We start from the raw sequence: 26,888 nt of genomic DNA, 5'->3' as shown, positions 1-26,888 counted from the left end.
TGCTTGGCACTTGTAGTGAGTCGTACCATACTAAAATGCATCAAGTTATTGAAAAATAGATTAATATGACTTTAAAAAAAAACAATTTCAACCCCAAAGCATTGTCGAGTTGGTTATTTCCAGTATTCATAACCCTTTACCTGGCAGACTGTTCTGTACTGCAAATTACGTTTTGGTGAAATGAAGACCAAAACGTTTTATGCTTCTACTTCATGCAAAGAACAACCAAGACAGACCCTTGAGTGAGTGTATATTTCAAATAAAGGGAACCGAAGTAACATCATGAAACTAATTACATTATTTCAACAGTAATTAACACTTTTTTTGCGGTTGACAGTTTTGAGCTGATCCCTATTTTCTGGTAATCCATAACTGACTTAACCATGTGGTTCCATAAATGGCTCAAAAAATATGAAGCAACTTGATTCTATTCTTATTTGAGACTTGCTGTTCCGAATGAGTTACCTTTTCCTTATGTGCCATCGACAAAATTACGTAATGACAGATAGCCTCGTTTCAGGCCCAGAGGTAAACTTCTAGTTCAAATCAAGTAAAACATAATATATCACCTTAAAGAGCACTGTTTCAGCTTTAAAATGAGAGATTGAGTGAAGAAATCCATCGAGATTTACAGTTTCTTGGGGTTAATGTACATGGCAGTGATCCACTGAATAGCTGTGATCCAGAATACCCTTATCCACTGTACAAAATAGCATGACATTTTCTCAAACAATATTTTTTGCAGTAAAACATGTGGTACAATGGGAGTCCTATAGCTCATTTACACAGCATTTATATATGGACCTAACCGTTTGAACCAGAGACCATATAATAGAAATGGTCTCTGTTTGAAAAGTGCTGATCGATGATTTGGGGAAATATAAATAACCATATCATAAGTTTATGTTTAACATGTACTGGCATTACCTATCAACCTGGGCACTAAAAATTCCATTTGATACCTTTAATAATGACAGTTGCATGGGAGCCACATTTCTTTGAAATATGATATTCTTCTTTAAAGGGGCACTGATGCGGAGCGAATAATGTTTCTCGCCAAGGGTCTAATTACGAAACCAAACCGCAAATTGGTCAGCGCCCGCTCCTTCGACCGTGACGGGCAAAGGAACTGGGCTCCTGTCCATATTAGCAGAATTTCTTCACCTAAACAGTCAGGAGGCCGGATGCCCATCATATGCCATTTGTTTAAAAATATCCATGGTATTCCTTGTCTGATCGTAACCAAATATCCCAGCAGTGTAGTTCTTTTCGGATGCTTGGATGGTATAGTTACGTATACTGATCCAATTTGATCCTATTTCTGTGTTTTTAACCTCGATATTTAATCATGTTACATGAAAATATGATGTCTACAGGCACATAGCAAGCCATTTGTTTCAGTACGGAAGATTGCAAAGTTTTATATATAGGTAGTTTTGAGTGTTGGTTCAGCTGTGATAGCAAGTATCATACGTAAATTTTGGTAGCTATGGTAGCTACAATGGTTTATTATTTATGCTAATAAAAACACACAGTTGATTTATTTGAATTCGTAAACAAACAAAAAACGATGACTTTGCCTTTGGTAGAGAAATCTGCAAATTTTCTTACGTAAAAAAACCCTTATTTCACCTATTTTCCCAAGTACACAGCAAATGCCTGTGTGTATTCCTTATGTAACGAAATTCTGTTGGTATCCTCAAAACAGTTTTGTCCCATAAGTATTTTCAGGCTGCGTGCGACACAGAGATTACATCTTCCTTGCTGTAACTCGCGTTTGATGGTGTAAACCTACACCTGTTATTTGTCATCATTCTCTGGATTGTCAATTAGTGAATTTATAACAGGTGTAATTAGTAGTAACACCACTTCGGTTACACAACAAAGGTTCAAATTTGGCATTTCACCTGTCTGGAGTAAATACTCAGCATTATAAATTAAGGTCTGTAATGGCAAATGTATTTGCATGTTATGTAATATGTGCATGTAAGTGATGCAAGAGGGTTTATCAGCTGAGTTACAAAAACAAACATCGATCAAAGGATTAACCGATAACACATTGATTGATTAATTACTTGTATCTTCTAGCGGATTTGTCAAAAGGCAGTGTGTGTAGATGACTACACCCTGTCGTAAAGAGTGAGTGCAAAAACAACATCCTCCCTCCAAAGAATTAATCACCCTTGCGTTGATTGATTGATTGCTCATTATTGGTTAACTAAATTACTTAGAATAGTGGACATCATACAATTAGTTGCCAGGTGTGCTATCTTGGGAGACCAATGAGAGGTTTATCTGGTTTTCACCATCGAAAGACGTGAAACGATGTGTTACTTTTTCGCAAACTAGACAGTTGTAAGACACGCGACACAGAGCAGGATTATTTACCAGCTGCAGATGAATGGAATACGATTTCTTTTACGTGGATATTGATGGATACATTCCTGAACAAGGTAGTAGCCTGACATTATTGCTATAAAATTAGTCTGTTTTACATTCATTATTTGCATTTTGTTCTAATTTGTTTGTTGTAGCATTCAGCAGAATCTGTATGGCAGAAAACACACACTAGATCGCGTATGTGTGTGAAATAGGATCCACATTGGCAAACTATACAATGTATAAATGTTGCTTTTGTGTTAGAAATTTACTATGAGTATAAGCAGACCGTGTGTTCTTTTATTAATTTTCAGAATCATACAAATATGACTATAAACTAATTAGGTTTATCAGACAAAATATAGAGACGTACATTGGCTTCGTTATTTTTCTGTCCTAATAGTTTTTTTTACCATTTCTACCACTGGCAGATGATTAATCTTCAAAGTGTTTCATTTGGTTTCATAATACATTTGTAATGAAGTTGAAATGACTTCACCTAAGTTGATCTGTCTATAACTAAACTATCAACTGCGCTTACGGAATGCGCAGCAGAGGTCACGAACCAGTCACGAATTCTGGGATATCATCCGGGTACTCACGGGAGAAAAACAATAACAAAAGTTTACACCAGTCCACGGAAATTGCTCCGCATCAGTGCCCCTTTAAGCGTCAATGTGTTATAATTAAAAGACACGAAATACCTTGAATTAAATGGATATGCTGCTACTTTACGTAACACATCCTTGATGTCAACGCCAATTTCATGACAGCTCTTGCGAAGTTGTGAAAGACATGCTCTTGCCAACTCCCACTGTCCAAGAAGTAAATTGTTGCTGAAACTCTTGTACATCAGAGCAATCGTTTCCTCCCCCTCTTTGTTTATGGAGGTACTGTGTGATCGACTGGATTGTGATGTTGAGGCCATAGTTGCTAATGAATGGCTCTCGATCGCACATGTCTGTTACAGAAGACGGCTACAGACTGTCTTGTAAATTTCAAAATATAACATTTCTGTTTGGGTTTGATATCATGTGTGCGCTGCCATTTTGACTAAGTCACATGACCTTAATTGAACTTTGACCTGTAATCTCTCCACCAATAAAATACTTCGATGCATCGAAACAAGCGGCCAATCATTAAACGTGTTAGATGAGTGCGGCAGTTTCGAAGCCATGAAATGAAATATGATGCGGCTACATCAAAACAAGGCTGTCAATGCCCATGCACTGTATACCAGATTTTCTCTTGATGTAGTCATCAAAAGAACACTTATCGATTTATCATAGCCTATGGTTTGTTCATAGTAAATAGTCAAATGATGAAGTAGCCCCGCTTCTGCTGAAACGTGTTGAGACACAACATCTTAAACTGTGGAGTTCCATTGGTCGAAGTCACGGCAAGTTGAGACAGGTATATTAGAGGGGCTTGTATCAATAGTTGTACCAAATGTAAGACAACATGGTGTCGATGTGTTGTATTCGGTTTCACTAGATTTGGGTTACGTCCTCTCGTAATAGTTCAGAAATGGATACTGGCAATTCCGAAAAACAAGAACAAGCCACATCTTCCAGCCATTATGTGTCTGGCAAAGAAGAAAGTAAACGCGCTTGTAAATCTGTAGAGAAATCTGGTCACCAGCTGGTAGTTGATGTGACCCAAAGTAAAAATATACCAGCACAATCAATGAATTTGTTAAAAACGTAAGTGGCTTGAATATCACCTCAGCAGCTGTGAGCAACCTCCACTAGTTTTGGATTTCAATTATGTCCATGGCCAGTTGTGATCTGATTAGTAATAAAGATTACTGACAAGGTGGGAGTGAAATCCAGAGATCAACATTGTGTCATTTGTCAATCGCACTTGATTCATGCTTCAGATTTAGATTATACTCAAATTCAAATGTTTTTAGCTGTCCAGTATACAATTGTTATGACAATTGGTAGCTCCTTTGCTCCTCAATTAATTTGGATTCAGTGATAACTTGTTATTGTCCTGTAGACATAGAGTTGTGCGGAATGATATAGAATGCATTGTTAATATTTATTGATGAAAATTAAATAGGATCAGTTTCTGACAAGGAGCCTACAACTTTCAATGTTAACAGTTTGTATTTAAACATTATTTTGTTTGTACATTGTCGGAAAATTCAGAAAAGAAAACCTTTTCCTTTTACTCCTGGGATATGGATATAAGATGCTCTTGATTCAGCAGTCATACTTTAAAAGGGAAACAGTCTATCTTTGACTGTCATATCTTACAAGCTATATTTTATTTATATTGAAATGAAATCAGTTATCAATCCTTAAAATTCCAGTCACGGTATCATGTTCCTGTTATGTGAAACAAAGTAAAGAAATACTAATTTCAGATGAATTATGGTCTTTATCATAAGTATCCTGTATATGACATAAACAGTAGATTTACAAATCATTGTCATTTTTTCATATTTATGTTCACTTTCTCCTTTTGTCATGAATCCTGTTAATAGACGTTTCTATGTCAGGTGATAATCATCTTATTGTGATTGTTTATCATCAGGTTACAGGTATTTTTGTGAGAGTAGTGTCTCCAACACCCATATATTTTCACCTGTTCTCATTGCATTTTAACATGCTTTTCATAATTTCCAATCTCAGTTTGGTCTAATAGTCCAACATTTTTATCCTTCAGTCCTAGGATGCCCTCAACTCTTGATGACTTTGAAGTGCTCACAACAATAGGAATAGGTTCCTATGGAACTTGCAAGAAGATTAGGAGGAAAAAAGATGGAAAGGTATTATGTCTTTTTGTCACTTAAAACTTACCACCTCATCACCATCAGTTAATGCAATTCTTTTGAGGGACGGTGGGGAAGCCTACTGGTTAAAGCGTTCACTCATCACGCTGAACTCCCCATTTCTGGTGTCCACCGCTGTGATATTGTTGGAGAATTGCTAAAAGCAGCGTAAAACTGAACTTACTCACTCTCTGCTATTGTTTTGCCTTTGCAGACCAGCATGTTCTTTTTCAGATGTTTTGTTAAGCCTTGTTTTACACAACCTGCCCTTGGTTCACAATTGTCAGAAGCAAATGTTTTATTCACACAGTGATATTAATATTTAGCTAATAGAGAATACTAAACGACCTTCCGTGTAATACCATTTTTGTTAAACGAGTTAATGATTTGGTATCAAACGAGAGAAAGCGAGTTTGATACCAAATCTTTAACGAGTTTGATAAAAATTTTATTTCACAGAAGCGAGTTTAGTATTCTGTTTATTACTCGCCAACATAAATCGACAGAAACTGCCGCAAAATTCCCTACAGTGTAATCACTCTCAGCTTTCCGCGAGTCAAACAAGGGCTAGTAAAATTGCGTCATCTGCATTAGCATTGTAACGTCACAGCTCTGAACCATTTTGACGTCATACGTCAAGCGATATTACACTAGTGCAATATTGCCGTAAAAATATTACACTGCAGTATCTTCAACGGGCAAGTAATAAAGCAGAATATTACGCACACAGTCTTCAGAGATTGAAATTACCATTACCCTGTAAAGCTTGAACAGGTTTTGTTAGTGTTTATTATAGATACCCCAAATTCAAGTAGAATTTTAAACATCTTTTGGATTATTGCCATATGTTATCAATATTCCATTCTGGGATAATGTGAAACCATGATGAACACTGATTTGAATTCATAAACAAAATTCTTTGTGATCAGTGCTAAAGAAGTCCAAAGGACAGTGTTACGTTAAAAATTAGCCTGGACAAAAGGTGTAAGAAATCCCCTCAGAACCAGCAAAATATGACACTGAGAAATCTGAACTTATCAATAATTTGTATTCAGCAGATAGAACCAAGATGCAAAAATTTCACAAGAAAGGTTTCGTGTACAATACAACTGAGTCAAAATCTAAAGTAATTGATCACAAATATAATGTCAGCTCTGAGAGTGAGAAACAGTTTTACTGAAAGAAACATGATGAGCAGACATTATGTAGGTCAAGCGTTGACGAAGGCAGGCAGTTTAATGTACTACGGTTAATCACGTGTATGTCCCAGCACGACAACCGACCTTTATATACGAAGTCACTGATTCAAGAACATTCGAGCACTTACGACCATCGCCATCAACATAGAATTTTTTCAGCCAGCCTCCCGAAAGTCAAAAGTTAATGAAAACACATAGTCAAAGGGAGGTAGCTTTAAAGCGCTACCTTAAAGCCTGCTGTTAAAGTACAAAAAGCACTGAACATTTATGATATGAAATGTGCCCCATAATAACTATCACTCAAAACACTAAATGTTGTGACCCAAATATTAATTATCACTTAGTAATACAATCTACGGAAAATACACTCTTGTAACAACAGGTGGAATTGCAAACATTTGGCAGGTACTGCTAGATGTTATCACTATTCATGTTTTTATATGTTTGGGTTTCATTCTGGGCCTGAATAAATTACTTATTTTGAATAGCTCATTGGAGAAACTTTGTATATCATTTTGCCTGAAGTGTTGTTTATTAAGACACCAAACGATTTCAGGTACTTGTGTGGAAAGAGATGGACTATGGTTCCATGACTGAATCCGAAAAACAGATGCTTGTATCAGAGGTGAACTTATTACGTGAACTTCGGCATGAACACATAGTCCGCTATTATGACCGCATCATTGACCGCAACAACACCACCATCTATATCATCATGGAGTTCTGTGAGGGTGGGGATCTTGCCACACTCATTGCTAAGTCCAGAAAAGAAGGGTGAGTTTTGGTTTTATATGAAAATTGTAATGGTGGTAGAAAAGTCCTTTTATAACTAACTTCAGCACAGTGAATTGGGGTGTCAGAATAAAGTTCTTTTTCAGGTATGCCTGCTTTGGTTTTTGCAGTATGCCTATCAGTTTGCTAGTACCTGCTGCACAAGGATACAGGAGCCAGTTTTGTTAACTTTTTAGTTGAATATATGGTCAGCAGTAGCAGACACAAAGTAAACAAAATACAGCATTTGTTTACTTGAGCATGTCATTCAGTTGTCAGAATGCAAGTTTTCATGAGCAGTTGTGGCAAATCCATCATGGGACACAACCTTACAATTCTTTTTCATAGAGATCCTCCTTGGGGTACTTATAAGCATTTAAATGTTCTTTAAATTCTCGCAACAGTTGTAACTATATTTTTTCAATAAAATATATACTAAACAAAAAACATCGTTTTTGTCTTGTGAGACCACCCCTACAGGGCCCCTGGCCCCGTGACAGCCAAGAGCAGGTAACTCTTCAGACTATAGCCTCCAGCAAAACACGTCCTTTTCTGTCGCCCGCCTATGCAGACATGCTTCAGCGTTCACAGAGATTCTTGCTTACCAAAGACAAAGACAAGTACTAAGATGAGTACCACAGAGGCTCCAACTGTATGTATGGTTTCTTTATTAGACGCATGGGCGCATTAGGAATCATTTTTTACAGTTTACTTGTCAAAATGTTGTAACTTTTGCCATCCTTGTTGGTAGCCACGTGGTTAGCATAATGGTGGAAGGCAACCCTTTTTTCCCGCCAAAACTTTTCAGTTTTATGGCGGTCTTTTTTAAAGTAAGCTTGTGTTAGCTATACTTTTATGTACTTTATTCATATTATCTCCACATTTACTACTATTTTTTATAAAAAATATGTCGTAAACTATGGTGTAGTGGCACTTAGCTTTTACCTTAACTATGTAGGTAGTTTTAGTTTTAGCTTTGCGCCCATGCGTGTCTTGTTTTATTTGTTGTTTATTACTCAACACTAGGAGGTTATTTGTTGCCTTGCAGTTTAAATCCTGCTCAACATGCAAATCCTCCATTCCGGCTAAAGACCTGCATGATGTATGTCTAAGGTGCCTGGTGGAATGTCATCACGACGATCAGTCTTGTGATGTGTGCGCGGGTTTTACCCCTCAGACCAGAAAGTCTAGACACGCGGACTTCTTGTTCTATTCCAACCTACTTAAGGGGGGGGGGGGGGGGGGGATATCTGGGCTCAGGACCCTCCATCTAAGCGCTCCCACAAAAAGAAAGGCGCACCTTCCTCTTCGGAGGGGTCGGTTAAGAAGGCCAGGGTGTCTAGGGACCCTTCCATTTCTCCTGCCGCTGTATCCTCAGCACCTACCCCTACTTCGCAAGCACCATTAATCTCTGTTGATTCAATTTATGCCTTGTTTCAGCAACAGATGTCTTTGGTACAATAAATGATAGATTCGGCGCTGTCTGGTTTCCGAAAGGAACTGGATGCCCGATCTTCATTGAGCGGCCATGGTGGTTCAGTTGAGGGAGGCCGCGGCCCGGGCTTAGACTTGGAGAACGCTCCTCCCTCTGGGCAGCCGTCCTGCGCTTCGGGCGTTCAGGCGGATGTGTCTAGGGCAGTCGGCCCCAGCTTGTCCCGTGGGGCAAGTGGGGCAACGACGCCCGGTGTCAGCAGCTTGACCTCGGTCAGCGCGCCTAGTGCCACGGTGGGCAGGCAGCCTAGTGCTGCCCAGCCGCTGGGGGCATCGACATCCTATCCATTTCCTGGGCTCTAGGGTCACCCTCCGGTGGGGGGCTTGCCCCAGTTGCCCAGACGACCTAGTTCAGGCTCTGGCAGGGGCGAACCTAGCGGTTCAGCCCTTCTCAGTCTCTCTGCTCCTCCGAGTTCCGTCTTGGTAGCGCCCTCGACAGGCTCGCTTTACGGCGAAGGTTACCTGTCTGAGGAGCGTGAGGAGATGGATATCGAGGAGGAGGGGATTGGGGAGGAGTGCGAGTCGGAGGTCACATACTCGTTCGGTTCGTCCCTCAAACAGGTTAGAGAGAAAATTGCCGAGGTCTTACCTCAGGTTTCTATTCCTGTGTTGGAGTTTCGGCTCCCCGGGGAGGCGTTTGCGCCTACTAAGGTCGCCGAGGCGAGGTTGCGCCTGCTCCCATCGCTGGTCGGGGAGGTAGTGAATCCGCTCCTTTCGGGTACCCGGTCGAGATTAGCCGCCGGTATCAACTGGATGAGGATTCGCTATTCGAACCACCGGTGGTGGACGAGTGTGTGTACGCCTCGGTCACCCTGGGGGGGTCCTCCTCCTCTTCCTTGGCCTCGGCCAGGCAGGGCCGACGGCTGCCGCCCTTCTCCACGGCCGCTCCAGCGCTAAGGTCCGCCTATTGTTCCTTTGAGGAGCAATATAGGTGTGCGGCCCAGCAGCTGAGAGTAGTGGTCCATTCGGCTTACCTTTCTGCTTTGCAGGGGCAGCTGTTGGATCATGGGAGCACTGCTGACGACTCTCCGTCGGCAGTGTTGGGCCGGCAGCTTACGGACGTGCACTCTCATCTGGCGAGGGACAGCATTAGGTGCTGTGCTAGCCAGATGATGGGGGCTATGGCTATCCGTAGCCAGGTACTCCCCCGCTACCCAGCAGGCACTCCTGGCTCTGCCCTACAGGTTGGGATCTTCCCTCTTCCCTGGGGCACTACAGGTTGTGCGGGAGGCCGCGGAGGCTGTTAGCACTTTCAAGGACTCTAAGCCCTTGTTAGAGCAACCCTCCTCGTCTCGCCAACGGCCTCCCACTCTTGCTTCAGCTTACCCTTCGGCGCCGGCGAAGGAAAGTGCTAAGTGGACTGCTCCGCTGCAGCACAAACGTAGCAAGAGGGCGAAAGGCAAAGGCAAGGGGCCTGCATTGCAGCAGTCACAGCAACAGCAGCCTTTTCGGGGCAAAGGGAAGCCTGCCCTGGCTTCCCGTTAAACATTTGCCCAGAGCCTTTGGTGTCCCCCACACAAGCAGTCGGAGAACTGCCGAATGTGGGGGTACATTGCCTTGCGCCAGAAGTCCCTGTAGGCGGCAGGCTGTCACTTTCCCTTACGGAATGGCAGGCTGCCACTTCAAATCCCTGGGTCCTGTCCACAGTCAGGGATGGCCATATGCCACAGTGGAAGCGAGACCCTCCACGCTTCTCAGGGATTCGGCACACACCGGTGCCGTTCTCCCGGGAAAAAGCAGAGGTCCTCCGTGCCGAGGTCCAGTCGTTACTGGACAAGGCTGCCATTGAGATGGTTCCAAAAGGTCAACAAGAAGACGGGTTTTATTCCACGTACTTCCTTGGGACCAAGAAGGACGGAGGGTTCAGACCTATCTTGAATCTCAAGGGGCTGAACAAGTTCATAGAGGTTCCGTCCTTCAGGATGGAGACACTGCGGTCAGTGATCTCTTCCGTAGAGACAGGGGATTGGCTCACGTCAATCGATCTCAAGGACGCTTACCTCTATGTTCCGATACACTCTGAGTTCAAGAAATACCTTCGGTTTTCATTCAACGGGAAGTGTTATCAGTTTCGGGTTCTACCCTTCGGCATCTCCACAGCGCCGAGGGTGTTCACCAAACTTATGTTGGTTCCGGCTCAGCTAGCCAGGTCACAGGGCAGGTGTTGTCATCCGTACCTGGACGATTGGCTTTTGAGGGCCCTCGGGCTCCTGTTATCACACGATGCCACACACCAAGTGATGGACATCCTGTTGAAGCTCGGCTGGATCATCAATCTCAAGAAATCAGACCCGACCCCCACGCAGGATCTGGTGTTCTTGGGGGCACGGTTCAATACGGCTCAGGGTATTGTTTCCCTAGCCCCAGACCGCATCGTCAAAGTTCAGAGAACTGTATTTCAGTTTCTCGAGTTCCCCAGAGCCACAGCAAGAACTTGGCTTCATTTGCTGGGCACTATGGCAGCTACAGTGGACGTGGTCTGGCGTGCGAGGTTGAGGATGCGACCCATTCAACAGGCGTTAGCCCAGTTGTGGTCCCATTCGGAGAGCTACGAGACTATTCTCGAGACTTGGTTGATTCCTGGGCGAGGGTCAGTGCGGGGTCAAGTGGTTCGGCTAGAGATGGACAACCAGACCGCTATGACGTATATCCTGAAGCAAGGCGGCACAGTGTCTCCGTCCCTCCTTCAGGAGGCGTGGCAGTTTCTGATTTGGTGCGACCAGTTCAACATTCGGGTACTCCCCGTTTATCTCCCGAGCATAGACAACGTCCTCGCAGATGCGCTATCGAGACGTATACTAGCCCCACACGAGTGGATGCTGCATCGGGGGATATTCGGGATTATTTCCCAGTTGTTCGGGTCGTTCCAGGTAGATCTGTTTGCCTCTAGGGCGACGAACCAGATTCCTGTGTTTTGCTCAAGGATACCGGATCCGAGAGCGATAGCCAACGACGCCTTTCTGCTCGATTGGACAGACAGAGTACTTTGGGGGTTCCCACCAGTGCCTCTGATCTCACGAGTCCTCTCACAGCTGACCACACAACCGGCTCCGGCTACTTGTGCTTCTAGCACCGCTTTGGTCGGCTCAAAGCTGGTTTCCGGTAATTCTCAGGTTTCTGGCTCAGCCTCCTGAACTATTACCCTTTCGACCGGACTTACTATCCCAGAACGGAGCGCCACACCCCAATCCCAGGATTCAGTGGGTGGCTTGGCCGCTGTCCGGAGTCGCCTCCACGCGAGAGGAATTCCTGCACCAGTTGCAGACACAATTCTGGCTTCTCGGAGGGATTCGACGAACGTTAAGTATGAGGATAGATGGGCCTGTTATGCGGGCTGGTGTGTCGACAGGGGGATTCTCGATCCCTTTTCTGCAGATCTAGTATCTGTGTTGGAGTTTCTGCAATCTAAACTGGAAGCCGGTCTGGCCGCTTCTACAGTTAGAGGTTACTCCACGGTAATCTCTGCCTTCCACATTCCTGTCGATGGTGCATTATTGGGACAGCACCCTCTAGTTCAGCGCTTCCTTGCAGGGGTGGACAGAATCCGTCCGTCTGTCCGGCGGATTAGTCCCCCGTGGGACTTGCCAGTCGTTCTTGATTGGCTGTCTGGTCCTCTTTTTCACAACCTGTCGGCTCTGTCCCTCCAGCTGTTGACATGGAAGACTGCTTTTCCTGTAGCGGTAACCTCTGGCAGGCGGGTAGGCGACATACACGCTATGTCCACCAACCCTGAATTAACGGTGGTTTCACAAAGACAGAGTGAGCATTCGATTGCCAGATACTTACCGTCCTAAGAGAGATAGCACCTTTCACGTTACGGCGCCTATTGAGCTTCCTGCTTTCACGCAGCTTTCGCCGCCCGGTACCTCTCTTCGACGTGCTCACGTCTTAGATGTCCGTAAAACCCTTAAGGCTTATATCAAACGAACAAAAGACATTAGGAAGAATGATCAATTGTTCTGCTGTTATGGTGGCGGCAAGGCTGGCCTTCCGGCGAACAAGCAGACCATATCTAGGTGGCTTGTCTCTGCCATTTGTATGGGATACACCTCGAAAGGTCGTACGCCCCCTGAGGGTTAGGGCTGTGGCGACGTCTAAGGCATATGCGTCTGCCTTGCCCATTGAGGAGATCTGCTCCGTGGCTATTTGGAGCCGACCAAGCACGTTCATCCGTCATTACCAGTTAGACAGACTGTCAAGCGAGCATGCTCGGTTTGGCCAGTCAGTTCTCACCAGTGGGCAGGGCATGAGTGCCCTAGCCGATTGAGCTACCCTTGCATTTGACGAACGATCATTTGACATTGTAGCTGCAACAAGTAGACTGGTGGTGGTGTCTTACTGTATACTTTCCATCTTTTATCCCGGTGGTGGGCTCTATTATGGTGGTGGTATTTGTGGCTTTACCTTTCTAGACTGTTTCAGTCCTTCCCTAGCACCTTGGCCAGTGCACGAGAATGGACCCTGATATATCTGTCGCCTGTCTCGACTCCCGTTTTTTGAGAAAAAAAAAGGGGGGGGGGGGGGGGGCATTTTTTATAGGCACTCTACGACTTTCTCATAGAAATGTAGGGTTAGACCGTGTAATAGCCTGGCCCTGGTCCGCACCCCCGCCGCAAGGCATAGAAGGTCATGTGACCAGGTAAGTTTGATTCCTTGTTACTTTCAGTTAAACGTAATAAAGGTTATCATCTTATGTCAGGTTTATGAGCAGACAGAATGCCTCTCCCTAAGATCAGTCTTTTGGAGTCTGTCTTATGCTTATAAGTACCCCAAGGAGGATCTCTATGAAAAAGAATCGAACAAACCTGTAGAGGTTGCAGATTCTTTTAATAGAGTCATCCTTGGGGTAAGGCCACCCACCTCCCCACATTCTGTCTGTATTGCTTACAGAACGGAAGTGTTTTGCCGGAGGCTATAGTCTGAAGAGTTACCTGCTCTTGGCTGTCACGGGTCCAGGGGCCCTGTAGGGGTGGTCTCACAAGACAAAAACAATGTTTTTTGTTTTGTATATATTTTATTGAAAAAATATAGTTACAACTGTCGCGAGAATTCAAAGAACATTTAAATGCTTATAAGTACCCCAAGGAGGACTCTATTCAAAGAATCTGCAACCTCTACAGGTTTGTTCGAATAGCATACAGGGAAATTAATATCCCAAATATGTTACATCTGACCACTTTCCCAATGGCATTGTGTATTCATGACTAGACTCTGCCTTTCTTCTGCTGACTAGCCATTTTGGAATATTGCTCAGTACAGCGTTAAACAACAAACCATCCAACCAACATCTGCCATTAACTGTGTCTCAGACCTGGAAACAATCCCTACTGATGTTTTGAACATGCAATAATTGTTCATTATCTCACCTTATTGAATGAATGTTGTATGCTGAGAGAAAGAGCCAGAATTTTGTGAAATGTATCATTTATAATACCCAATGTCATTTTAGGAAAGGACATTGTTAAGATGTTATGCCATACAGAAAAACATCCCTGAATTTAACAAAGTTTTCTAGGGATGTATTGTCAGCAAATTGTGATGTCATGATTAAAACCTGTCTCAAACGTCAGTTCATAATTACTGTGTTCATTAGAAACATAGTTGATGAAATCTATTTTTTCTCAAGTGTTGTAAACTCGAATATTTCTGTTTGCAGTTTGCATGTTGATGAAAACTTTGCATGGAAAATACTGATACAAATGACTTTGGCTCTACAAGAATGCCATAGACGAAAAAATGGCAAGGCTGTTCTTCATCGAGATCTCAAGCCTGCAAATGTGTTCCTGGATGCAGACAAGAATGTAAAACTTGGAGACTTTGGACTTGCCCGGGTACTGCATCATGAAACAAGTTTCGCCAAGACCTATGTTGGGACACCATATTACATGTCTCCTGTAGGTATTTTAACAATGTTCATTGTGTGTTCAATGGGAAAATGTTGAATACAGCAGAATGTCAAAATTCAGTGTAATTAGCTAGTCCAGTTCTGCATATTTTTCCTTATCCTGGCTCATGCTTATTATGCATATCTCCTCCCTCTATGCGGAGATAGTGAAATTACACGTGCAATCCCTTGAAATTCCCTTCTAAATGAAGCAGGCATACAATACGTTCATCCACCAGATGCCTCCCTTTCCTGCCAATATGGTCACATGACCAGTCATGCTTGTCACTCTCTCCTTCATTGCCTGACGAGGATGATTGGTGGCACTTTGGGTCCAAAGTTTTTGCTTATATTTCAGTCCTGTAAACTAAATTGTGTCATATTCAGTTTTTGGATTGTAATTATTTTCGTCATGCTGTAAAATTATTTTTGAAATATCTAAATTTACATGTTTTTTGTACACGTTTTCTTCTTAACGAATGGTCTTAGTTGATGAAATTGTGCTCCCAGTGTAAGTTACGGTTGTTAGCAGTTCATTCCGATATATTATGTCATTCATACAAACCCATTTGTTCTTCCACTGTTCACTGTGAACTTCGCAAGAATTTATCTGATTCAGGGTTTGTTATACTCTTCAAAGGGGTGCTAAAGACGAACAACTTAGGCTCTCTCATGTGTAATAAATTGGTTGATTTTGCTTCTAGTAACAGTATGTTGATCAAAATGGACATTCATGATTTTAGTGATCAGCCAGCAAGATTTGTCTAGATCTGAAAAGAGGACATCATCAGAATCATGATCATCTCAGCCTCAGAAGTCAAAGTCACCATCATCGTCTAAGGCCAAGTCTTCAGCTACTAGATCAGCGCTGAAACTACACAATACGACTTCTACGAAGTCCTTCAGCAATGAGATCATCCCTCCCGACGAACCTCCACTAATTCTTCCTGAGGTACAGATCATCGGCACTCCTGATCAACATTCAGCATCTGCTAGACCTTTGTCAAGTACGTTGACAGCAATGCTGCAACCTTCAGAAAGTCTTCTTTCTACCCAGACATCTACAATGTCTACACTCAACACATCAGATGCTTCTGCGAATCAACTGTCACTGCATGCACCATAGTCACTGGACACTGGCCTCTTCATGAAATAGTTCACCACTCATATGATGAATCTGATGGATTGCCATTTTGAAGAGGAACGGAAATGCCAGTCAGCAGCTACAACTACAGGTCGCCTTATGTGACGGTTCGTCAGCTGCATTAGGTCCGTTGGATGAAGAGGAGGCATCATATGTGCGCTCCCGTTCATGGAAATCTTAGCCACCGGCTGTATCTTCTGGATGAATCTCATTCCATCGACTCGCTCTCACTCATGGATCCCACTACATCCACAAGTGTTCTCTGTCTGCTTCCCCTGTTCGTTGGAGATGCCCTCATCTTTTGTCTTCTTCATCGGATGCGGATTCATGCAGGCATGCGTGAAGGCATTTACGGAATGCCAGGGGTACACACAGTCAGGAGGATCATGCTCACGTTCACTGCATGGGCGTCATTCCCCACTTCCGAATGCATTTGCGGAAACACAGAGAGGATTCCATGGATAGAGGTAGACATCGCTGATCTCATCACTGGAAAAAGCCCTCTTCTCAGCAATTATGTCATGGATTACAAATAAGTTGGACCTCATCTCACAGTCGAAAGACTGCAATGAAGCAATGAATGCTCCGATATCTATGATGCCTGAAACTTTGTCAATGGCCTTCCAGACGGCGACCAAGTGTCAGCAGCAACACATTCCAGTCTTCATTGCTTGTCAATTCCCACTACGTCACATACCACCCTTTATGAAAGCTCCCAAAGTAGATGAGGCTGCAAGCTCATCAGTGAGACTGGCAACAGATCATATAAAGTGGAGGATAAGCAACTGGCTCAGCTGGATACAACCACTTGACCTATCTTCTTTAGACTTGCCCATTCCAGGGCTATCAACAAGGGTCTTTAACAACTGGAGACTGGAGAGTAAAGGATGATCATCTCTGCACTCACCACTCAGAAGAAGGATCAACAATTCATGTCGGAGCATCTGCTACGCAGGGAGGGTTTTTTATTAGCGTCTTCTTGTGGCGATTGCTTTACTAAGTCCTTGTATCGGTCTTATTGGTCAGTGTCTATGGTATTAAAGGGCTTAATCAAGGTCGTCACTAAATCTGTCACCCGGACTCTATGGAAGATATGATAAAGTCGACACTTTGAGTCCTGTCCTCAAACAGATGTCTCAGTGTTACTCCAACAAATCAAATGTCTCCGAGAAAACAAGAAGTACAACACCAAGAGCTCTTTTCAACGCTCAACTGTCCTCATCGAGCAATGAAGGAGAAAGTGACAAGCATGGCTGATCATGTGACCATATTGGCAGGAAAGGGAGACTTCCTGTAGGTGAATGTATTGTACGTCTGCTTCATTTAGAAGGGAACTTCGTGGGATTTCATGTGTTCCACAATCTTTGCATAGAGGGAGGAGATAAGCGTAATAAGCATGAGTCAGGATAAGTATAAAATATCAATTTATTCTGAAAATTACATTTCCAGGAACTAGTCAACAATATGTCCTACAATGAGAAATCTGACATCTGGGCCATGGGGTGCATGCTGTATGAGTTGTGTGCTCTCTACCCTCCATTCACTGCCACAAGCCAGACAGAACTTAACCGCAAGATCCGTATCGGTGACTTTGCTCGGCTTCCATCTCGGTACTCAGAGCAACTGGATCAAGTGATAAGGAAGATGATTCGAGTTGAGGTGGGTGGAATTGCAGCATCATTCCCTGCAGGGTTTTCTTATCACTAAGGGCTAGTAAGTTGCACTGTGGAATAATCATTTCACCTGAAAACCAATTTTTTTAAAAAAACAAACAACACATTTACATCTTTTAGAATGTTCTGCATTGTTATTTTTAATTCAGCCAACAACTTAACTTTCGAGAGGATCTGTAAACCAAGTTGTGGAAAATGCCTGATTAATTTTATTTTGTGTCTTGTTTAGGTTGTTCGGAGGCCAGGCATTGAGGATATCCTGAATGATAGCCTTGTGGTTGGTATGAGAGAAAGATTATCCCGTCGCAGTTCCCGCAGTGATAGTGACACTTCAGCAGCACCACCACCACCTGATAGAATCTTACGCCTGGAAGAGGAACTTCGTGCTAAGCTCAGACAGCTGGATCTTCGCGAGAAGGAGCTTGATAGTACGTCAAATGTTGTGCTTGCCTCCTATAATTAAAGATAAGGACCAAAAAAAAATCAATATATTTCAGTGCTCATCATGTGAACCTTATCAGATGTGCCAATCTTTTATCAGTATTGTTTTTCATGATTGATGATAGCCAAGAAGATCTAGATTAGATTTTATCGTCAGTAAATCAGCTTGTCATATTAGATTACAAACAGGTGGGATTTGCTGACTTGGTTGTCACATGTTACTGTTTCCCAAGTGCATAGATAGATGCTCATGCTGTTGATGACTGGGTTGTCTGGTTCACACTAGGTTGATTACAGACCACCACCATAGAGCTGAAATATTGATGAAAGCGGTGTAAAACTAACTTCAGTCAATCATTCTTGATGTATTGGGTTTTTTTAAACTGAAACATAGCTTACAAAAGTGAAATATTGTGCAAGAAGTGGAAGGGTGCAAATGGAATCCAGTGTCAAAGGATTTCTGGCCATATGTCCATTTTTGTGTGACTTTTGGTCCAGTATTTAAAGCAGCCTTGACACAGCAAGCTGTTCTGACAACACGTGTCAAACTCAAGTTTGAGGATGTAAACATTCCAACAACTCGCCACCAACACAAATTTGAGAGTTGTCAGGACCCGTGAAGGTCCTTGGGTAGAATAGGCCTTCAGCAACCCATGCTTGCAACCCAAGGCGACTATGCTTGTTGTAAGAGGCGACTAACGGGATCGGGTGGTCAGGCTCACTGACTTGGTTGACACATGTCATCAGTTCCCAATTGCGCAGATCGATGCTCATGTTGTTGGTCACTGGATTGTCTGGTCCAGACTCGATTATTTACAGACCGCCGCCATATAGCTGGAATATTACTGAGTGTGGCGTAAAACTACACTCACTCACTCACTCACTCAGAGTTGTCAGCGTTGCCAAACTCAAGTTTGACGTGTGAACGTTGGTCAAACTCATGTTGTTCAGAAACAACCAGTCGCAGTCAATGAAGGTGTTACATGAATTGATTTGATAGAGACATGGTGCTCAAATGACACAAAAAATTTTAATGAGTCTGACAACGAGTAAAAAAACGAGTTAGACAACTTTAAATATTTCAACATGTGTTTGTTGTGTGAAGGTTGCTTAGACGTGATGATTTTTTCAGGTAGAGAAAGAAGTCTTGCTTTGAAGGAGAAGCTTGCAGATGATAAACTTAAAAGGTAGATGGTTTAAGCTTGACAATCTAGTCCTTACTAGTTTATGAGGGATTATTTGTTTTTCAAATGTTAAAGAGATTTTTCCATGCCCTTGTCACATGTGTAAATTAGGCATACAACATAACATAGATGATGTACATGTTTGTGTGGATGGGATACCCTCATTGTCATGATGTTACCCTCAGACAGAGAAATGTACCTGTTCTTCAGTTTCTCATGGATCTTTGAAACATAAGGGATCTACTCCTCAGGAAGAGGCCATTGTCTTCACAGAAAAGGGTTGATACGATACCCTTGTGGTTTAAGCATTCGCTGATTACACCAAACACCCAAGTTTGATACCCCACATGGGTACAATGTGTGAAGACCATTTCTGTTGTCCATGGCCATGATATTGCTGGAATATTGTTGAAAATGGCATAAAACTGAACTCACTCACTCAATCAGTTCCTTTACAGTGAGTTGGTGACCTTGACCCATGGACAGATATTATAATTGATTTGAAGTTATGTGGTAAAGGAGATCAAGACACTGCATATACTCACGCTCGCAAACAGAGTGTACACCTGAACAAAGTGTAGTGTAATCTTGCACTTACATGTTATAGCTATATGGTAAAGATTCATACCAACAATAAGCTAATTTTCTAAGTATTGAGATGACTTTATATACAGATTGTGATATTTTTTCACAATTTATTTTTCATATCAGATGAAAACACCAAACATGTGTGTTCTTTCAGAGCTATGGATCTCTTGGCCCAGTGTAAAAGTCAAGGGGGCTCTGTGATAGATGAGAATCTCTACTGCAGTCCCAGGGTGGCAGAGGGATCCTCCACCCACACCCCAGGTAGGAAATACAGCCTACAGAATGGAGAGAACATCTCACCTGTGTGTCTTCCTGCTGGCTTTGTAGTGCCACCACCAAGTCTGCCCACTAACAAGCTTTGTCATGTCCGCTCTAAACCATCTCGCTCTCCTCTTCAGAGAATCAACTGACTGATGTGATGATTTGTTAATGATCACAGCATGATATGCATCATATTTGCTCTATGATATGATCGTCATCAGTTTTCATCTTTGTATTCAAGGGGCACTGGGGTAGACTAGTGGTTAAAGTGTTTGATAATCATGCTGAAGACCTGGGTTCATTTCAATACACAGGAACAATACGTAGACCCCATTTGTGTTTTTCCTCGCTGTGATATTGCTGGAACATTGCTAAAAGCAGCGTAAAACCAAACTCACTCTCTCACTTTGTATTCTAAAGCAGAGTTAATGATTTGTACTTAGTCACAGCAAGTCAACAATTATTCTGAAAAAGGGGAATGTTCCACATTAGCCACTGAGTGTTTGTCTGTGTAGAGTTTGTAGGTGCCCAAAGAGTGTGGAAAAACCAGATGAAAGTGTGTGTTGTATCATATCATGTCTCATGCTGTTGTATGTGCAATATATCACATACCTTATCTGTGACTGAGTTGACTTATCTGGGCTGATGAAGGTCAATAATCATTATCAAGATATTGTTGATCATCCTTAATATCAGGGAAACACAAATTGCTGATCAAAGTTGGAATGAAATCAACATGTTTATTTCACTAGTTAGTTATGATGTATGTGGAAGGATTACCACCAAAAAACGCAGTCCGAACATAAGTTCCTTGAGAGGCATTTCAGAAGTTGTAAAGATGAACACCATTATCAAGCAAGTGATAATGGTGTAAGTACCTACGCCAAAATGTCACACTCATTGCAATAAAGAAGCTGATTGTCCATAGAACTTGGTTTTCACACATTCTTAACATAAAGTAGAAATTGCCTTTAAACAGAGATGAACCTTTGTGTATCTAATAGCCATGTAAGAGTCAAATCGTTCGCGTGTAAGATTTACAGAGATTTCCAGTAGGAGCAAAATATTGTTTATCTGCATGGTTTCTGCACGATAGTTTTGATGAGAGAGTTTATATCGATAATCATTACTAATTATCCCTTTAACAATATTTCTGATTATTGATCTTTAAGCCAGCCCTATCACTTATTGATATCAACCTCCATTTTCTTTCAATGCCACATTTCTGCAAATATGCTATTAGAAGAACGTTTCGGAGTTAATGCTTACTCCTTCCTGATGAAGGAGTAAGCATTAACTCCAAAATGTTGTGTTCTCATATAAAGAAGTTGCTATCCATAAAATCTTCATTCTTATGCATTTCACTTCTAAATGCCCTTCAAAGACTTAAATATGCTATTACCTTCATCTTTGAACAAAAGGTCTTGTAACAAAATATTGCATTGAAAGAATAAAGAAGTCGAAATCACTAGTCAGCTCTGACTTCAGCTAACTACAAACATCAGATGTTTGTGTCAATAAGTCAGTTATGTCATTCTTCATGACTGATGGCCGTTAACTATAAACTCAAACTATCATCTTTTTCTGTAGAAGCTTATAGTTGTTTTGTGCCCTTTTGATTCATGTGATATAGATATTTCTCGCTTATTTCTACTACTCTGTATCCTGTTTTTTTACTGTATGTCCAAAATAACAAAAATATGACTGCTTTCCTTTACTGATCATGTGTTTGTTATAGGTGATCTTTTACTTTCATAGTATCTTCCCTTCATCCTCAGGCCTGTGAAGGTTTAGAGTAGAAAAGGTCTTCAGCAACCCATGCTTGCCACTAAAGACTACTATGCTTATCTTAAGAAGTCACTAACACAATCAGATGGTCAGATTCGTAGACTTGGTTGACATGTCATTGGTACATGCAGCTTACATAGTTCATATGGATTGTACTACAACCCTGTACAAACGTCCTTGAGATTCTTGAAACATTGCCAAATGGACAATATCTGTTACAAACTCTCATTAGAATGGCATGACTTCTGTTTTGAAAATGAATTCATCAATGAAACTTATGACCTTCAATTTGACATAAATGGTGTCACCAAATTGTTCAATTGACAAGTTTTAGCAAAGATTCTTGCATATTGTAACTAGACTTGTCCATTTCCATTTTGTGTAAACTTTTCCAGAATTGTAAGTCCCTTGTTTTTAAGAAACAATAATGAAAAGCAAAGCTTCTTACAGAAGGCACCAAGGATGGTGGATTCTTTCATTTCTTAGATATTCCAACCCACCCCGCATACAGTTAATATTTAATATGCTTTCGTGCACTGACAACCTTTAACACTTTAATAACATTCAACTCACATAAACTGTGTTATTGCAGTCAAGACATGCATTAACCTTCAGGCTACCCAGGACTGTAGTACATTCAATAGGCATTATGACACCTATGTCTTATCACCCTTCATATGTATATACTGGTTCATTTAACATTTGCTTGTTTGTATGTATAGTACTTGTATATAGTCATCAGAACATATCATATCTGTCTCATGTAAATGTCTCAGCTAAAGGTTTGTCATTTATTCTCTAGTTGCTAAGATAATCTTCAGGTACTACAGGAAGAATATTTTTGTACCGCAGGTTCGGTAATGTGCCAATGTGTTTCTTCCCAATTTGTAAACATTAAAGTTTCAGAAAATATAATTGTTGTGTTGTTTGTAGAATCACCATTTGCACAAATAGCCTTCATAGTTTCATGACAGAATGGGTAAGTATTGGACAGTACTGTGATACTATATAACTTGATAACTTGGTTGTGTTTGCACTTCAGGGGGATATTCTGCATTTGCTTTTCAGATACATTTCGAGGTATGCCGGGGGAAAATATTGATTTTTGTCTGTTTAATATATCACCAAGCTTATTTTTGCAAGACTTATGAATATCCAATGCAATGAAGGCATGGTTACTTTCTGTTTGACTGGGCCCTGATTAGTGATATTTATGAAGGCAATTTGGTCTCCAAATCCTCTTGAGTCCATGGAGCTTGGATGACAGTGTCAGCTTCACTGCTATTGGCAGTGGATACTTGCATCCCTGGAGCATGAAAGAATAGTTCAAATACCAGTTCAATCTGACTATGTTTCTGAGTTTGTTAGCATCCTTCCCATGGTTTCACCAAAGCTCTGAATGTATAAGACTAGCACTGCATCAGATTTTCTGCCCACACAGCTAACAGACAGTGAAATAACTGGATCAAAACAACATTAAACTAAATTCATTCATTCTTTAACTCAAATACATGTACCTCTAAACTAACAATACTGTGGTATCATTTCAGCATCCTGCTTGGCTCAAACTTCAAACGTTGTCATTCTCTTTTTTCAGAATTAGCCGATCTAGAGTCTCCTCACTCTTGCCTTTCCAAAGGAAAAAAGGAGCCAGATACACCAAAGAAACGGGTATCCTTCGACATGTTTGGCAAGGAAAATCTTCGTCATCGTCAACATGTCCCAGACTATGTGACAGAAGTGAAAGATTTTGATGACATATACAAAAAGGAACTGGTGAAACGCCAAGAACTGAAAGACCGATTGATCAAAGCAAAAGTTAGGGCCTTTGACTATGGAGGAGTTGAGTTAGACACAAAATATAAGGCCCGGAATTTATTATATTTCCGTTGATATCTATTGTATGAACTTAGTCAGGATGAAAATCTGAAAATCTGAATCATGTGTCTTTTCATGTGGCCATAGGCATTTTATATATAAAGAGAGAGAGCTATGGGAGAGGTCATCTCAGGAACTTCGATAGTTTATTTAACTAATGCTTAAACCATTCTTTGCATGCAGAATCTGTAGTAGAACTTGCTTACCAAAGATAATCAGTGAAATGATTTGAATGTTGTGTAATAATGGCTGCCAGATTGTTTTGAGAGTTTTCACTCTCTTGCTATAGTTCAGTGTTGCATTTTGTTCTGATAGTATTATGATGGTTGAATACCTTTTCTCAAGATAAGTGTCCAAGACTGAGTAAGTTCAGTGGAGGCTGTCTAAAGCAGCACTCATTGGGACTGAAGGAATAATCTGGTTTAGAAAAGGTGCTGGATTGTAGAAGTGATGGTAAGTGTACAAGCCATGAATGGGGCTGAGGTTGTATGCCAGTCATCCTCGATATCTCCAGGGTATACGTTCCGAAAAGTCTCCACTATACCCTGGATGCATCTACGGCTCAGCCCGATAAATTTATCACCTCCCTCCCTGTCTGGCATTTTATCTAATCAGGTGCCTACGCTGGGAATTTGAGCGAAAAAATCACAACTCACTTTCGCTTTTTAAATTTTCTAACCGATTAAACTTGGCAAACAAACCATGCGTAGGTTCTCTGAAAGTATTAGATGGATTTCTTGCATATGTTTTAAAAAAGGTTTCGGACCTATAAAGTTGCATGTATGATTTCCCCAAATTGTGAGTCGCACGGCGAGCAAACCTTCGCAGTTGCAACTGCTACCTTTGTTGACACTGGCAAATTCGGTTATAACAGCGACCACTCTGATTGGCTACTGTGAGAAAGCGGAGTCAGCAAAGGGAGGAAATAAAATTATCGGGCCGACCCGTAGATGCGTCCAGGGTATATAGGAGACTTTTCGGAACGTAGACCCTGGAGATATCAAGGATGTATGCCAGTATGACAACTTGCCAGATTGGACAGATGCTGGTTTTGACAGCTTCCACTGTATACATGTTAGTTTTATCAAGAATCTGAAAATGGTTGGTTTAAAGTTGCTAATTACCATGGTGGACATAGTTACAAGGTGTAAATGGGCAAGAACATTATTAGTGCTGTGTCATTTTGAATGCCATGGTACAAGAATCCAAGTTGGAATTACGCATCTTCAGTGTAGATCTTTGGTTTGTGCAAAATGCTTCATGTTCAGCAAAAAGCTGTCCTGTTCATGGGATTTTAAGAGCAAAACACAAATCCTTTAAAATTGAATCCTTGAATTCACTACCCACACCCTAGAATCAGAGGACTACCCACTGCATCTCATTCCAGTACCTTTAACCTCCTAATGACATTACTTCAACAGGATGCCAATTACCCAATCAGAAAACAGCTTCCAATAGTTTTCTGGAACTGGTTTCAAAGTGACCCCATTTTTAAAAATTTTTTTTTTCATTTTTTTGTTTATATATTTATTTATTTTCTTCTATTTTTTTTAAAGAAAAAGTTAATTCTGAGTCAAGATCTTGAGATGTAAAAGTGAATTTTGAGTGCTATTCTACTGGCATTGTGTTCAGTAGTAATGTAGTGTTATCATTTACTTGTAACTGCTGACAGCCCTTGCTACAAGTTGTGTTGAGTGTCTTGACAAAGTAGTATTTAGATGAAATTATTCATCATTCAGTATTTTGTTTATTCACATCAAAGTTCCCTTTTGTGAACCTATTCGTTTACCATGTGTTGCTTTTGTTTTTCTTGCATTTGTTTACATTGTCAAACCTGTCAGTATCAAATGAGCAGTGTTACATGCCTGAGGGCACAGTTTGCTTTAATAATGTTTATCATCAATCCAGTCTGGTACACTGACAAGTGACAGTGACATATCGGTAGAATATAGAGGTTTATTAGTTCGCTTACATGTGCTCAAGACATTTTCAAGTTCTGATCAGGTTTCCATGGAATTACAATTTTGTGTGTTTCAATGCTAGTAGATGAAAAAAAGTCCAGATTTGTTTTCATATCAGATTCTATGCTTTTAAATGCTTTGAACACCTTTTATGTGTTCAATCTTCTTCCTTCAACCATTTTCTTGAGTTCAGAGTTGTATAAAATGAACCAACAGAATTAATGAATTGTGCATTCTCTTGAAATCTGTTAGCGCTCAAGTGTTTTGGTCAGGATAGCTTTAACACGCATTCATTGTGTTGGTTTTTGTACTAACAAAACGTGAATTCAAGTTTAGTGAACAACAAGTGTAATTTATTTGGAAAGGAAGATGACAATACAAAGAAGTAATTTATTTGGTTTGTTGGTACCAAAAGGTACGCTTTTCCTGTATTTTGCCAACTGTGATCTCATGTAGTCTTTGATTTGTTTAGTTTGTTATGTACATTGACGGTTGTGATTTCAGTGAAAAAGTTTTAATTTATTTCGTGCATGAATGTTATTTATTTGCATCAACATGTGCATTTACTAAGTTCATTAAATGTCCATAATTACAGAAGTACTGTTTTTAGGCTTGAACAGTTTTTAAAAAATGGTTTACAATTCTGTTGAGTGCAAACTTAATTTTAACAAGGAAATAGTTGCAAATATGATGTATATTACGGGAATGGCCTAGTGAAGAATGCACACAGTGCATATATTTGTACACATTTTTAGATTCTTTAATATGTATTTCCTTTTAAAGCTGGTTAACAGGGTTTCTTCACCAGGAAACCTGAAGTCTAAGAAAGATTAAAAGTTAGAACTCTTCTTCAAGCATTTAGCAAGTCAACCATTCTTCAGGGGGCTAAAAATATAAGACTGTTCATGCAAAGTAGACAGTGAGTATTGTGATAGTATGATGTAGAGTAATGTTCACTGAACCTTCTTACTGTGTGGGACAGTGGATCGTCTAGAGGTTAAAGCATCCGCTCATCATGCTGAAGACCTTGGTTTGATTCCCCACAAGGGTAGAATTTGTGAAGCCCATTACTGGTGTTCCCCCTTCAAGGTATTGTTAACAAAGGTGTAAAACTAAAGTCACTCGCTCTCTCTTGCTATGCAGATACATCTTCATATCTAGTACACTGAACAGGGTTAGAAATTGATATTTGTCCACTTGCCTGCTTTGCAAGTTCCCACTGCCTTGTTTGTAATTGTTATGTCATAATAATCAGCTGAAGTCAAATATGTCACTGATGCTTATGCCAAGTTTTTACATATTTCTTATTAAGCTTCCTGGACCAACTGTAATATATCACTGTTAACTGCATCCCGTCCACTTGGATAAGTTGGATATCTGAATGGCATGATGTCTTCCAACACTGTGATATGTGAAGACAGACATATCATACTGGTTTTTCTTTTATAATAAACTATTGAAGAAATA

General features: G+C 41.2%; 2 protein-coding genes across 2 annotated transcripts in view; one reads left to right on the top strand and one right to left on the bottom strand.

Annotated features, from left to right (window-relative positions):
* Positions 1 to 3,438, bottom strand: part of LOC137294407 (uncharacterized) — a 55,498-nt gene extending 52,060 nt beyond the window's left edge. The window contains exon 1 of the mRNA XM_067825410.1: positions 3,084 to 3,438. Within this exon, the coding sequence (XP_067681511.1) occupies positions 3,084 to 3,307 (224 nt within the window). The 5' untranslated portion in view covers positions 3,308 to 3,438. The remainder of the gene's footprint in view (positions 1 to 3,083) is intronic.
* Positions 3,439 to 3,542: 104 nt separating this feature from the next.
* LOC137294028 (serine/threonine-protein kinase Nek2-like) lies at positions 3,543 to 26,888 on the top strand. Its single transcript, XM_067824947.1, has 9 exons — positions 3,543 to 3,792; positions 5,053 to 5,155; positions 6,914 to 7,131; positions 14,276 to 14,513; positions 17,097 to 17,306; positions 17,550 to 17,748; positions 18,894 to 18,948; positions 19,688 to 19,794; positions 23,180 to 26,888. The coding sequence occupies exons 2-9, from the start codon at positions 5,060 to 5,062 to the stop codon at positions 23,473 to 23,475; spliced, it is 1,419 nt and encodes a 472-aa protein (XP_067681048.1). The 5' UTR covers positions 3,543 to 3,792; positions 5,053 to 5,059; the 3' UTR covers positions 23,476 to 26,888.

Source organism: Haliotis asinina, chromosome 8, assembly GCF_037392515.1.
Source record: "Haliotis asinina isolate JCU_RB_2024 chromosome 8, JCU_Hal_asi_v2, whole genome shotgun sequence".
NCBI lineage: Eukaryota > Metazoa > Mollusca > Gastropoda > Lepetellida > Haliotidae > Haliotis > Haliotis asinina.
The sequence above is the reverse complement of the archived record's forward strand: the minus strand, read 5'-3'. Positions and strand labels throughout refer to the sequence as shown.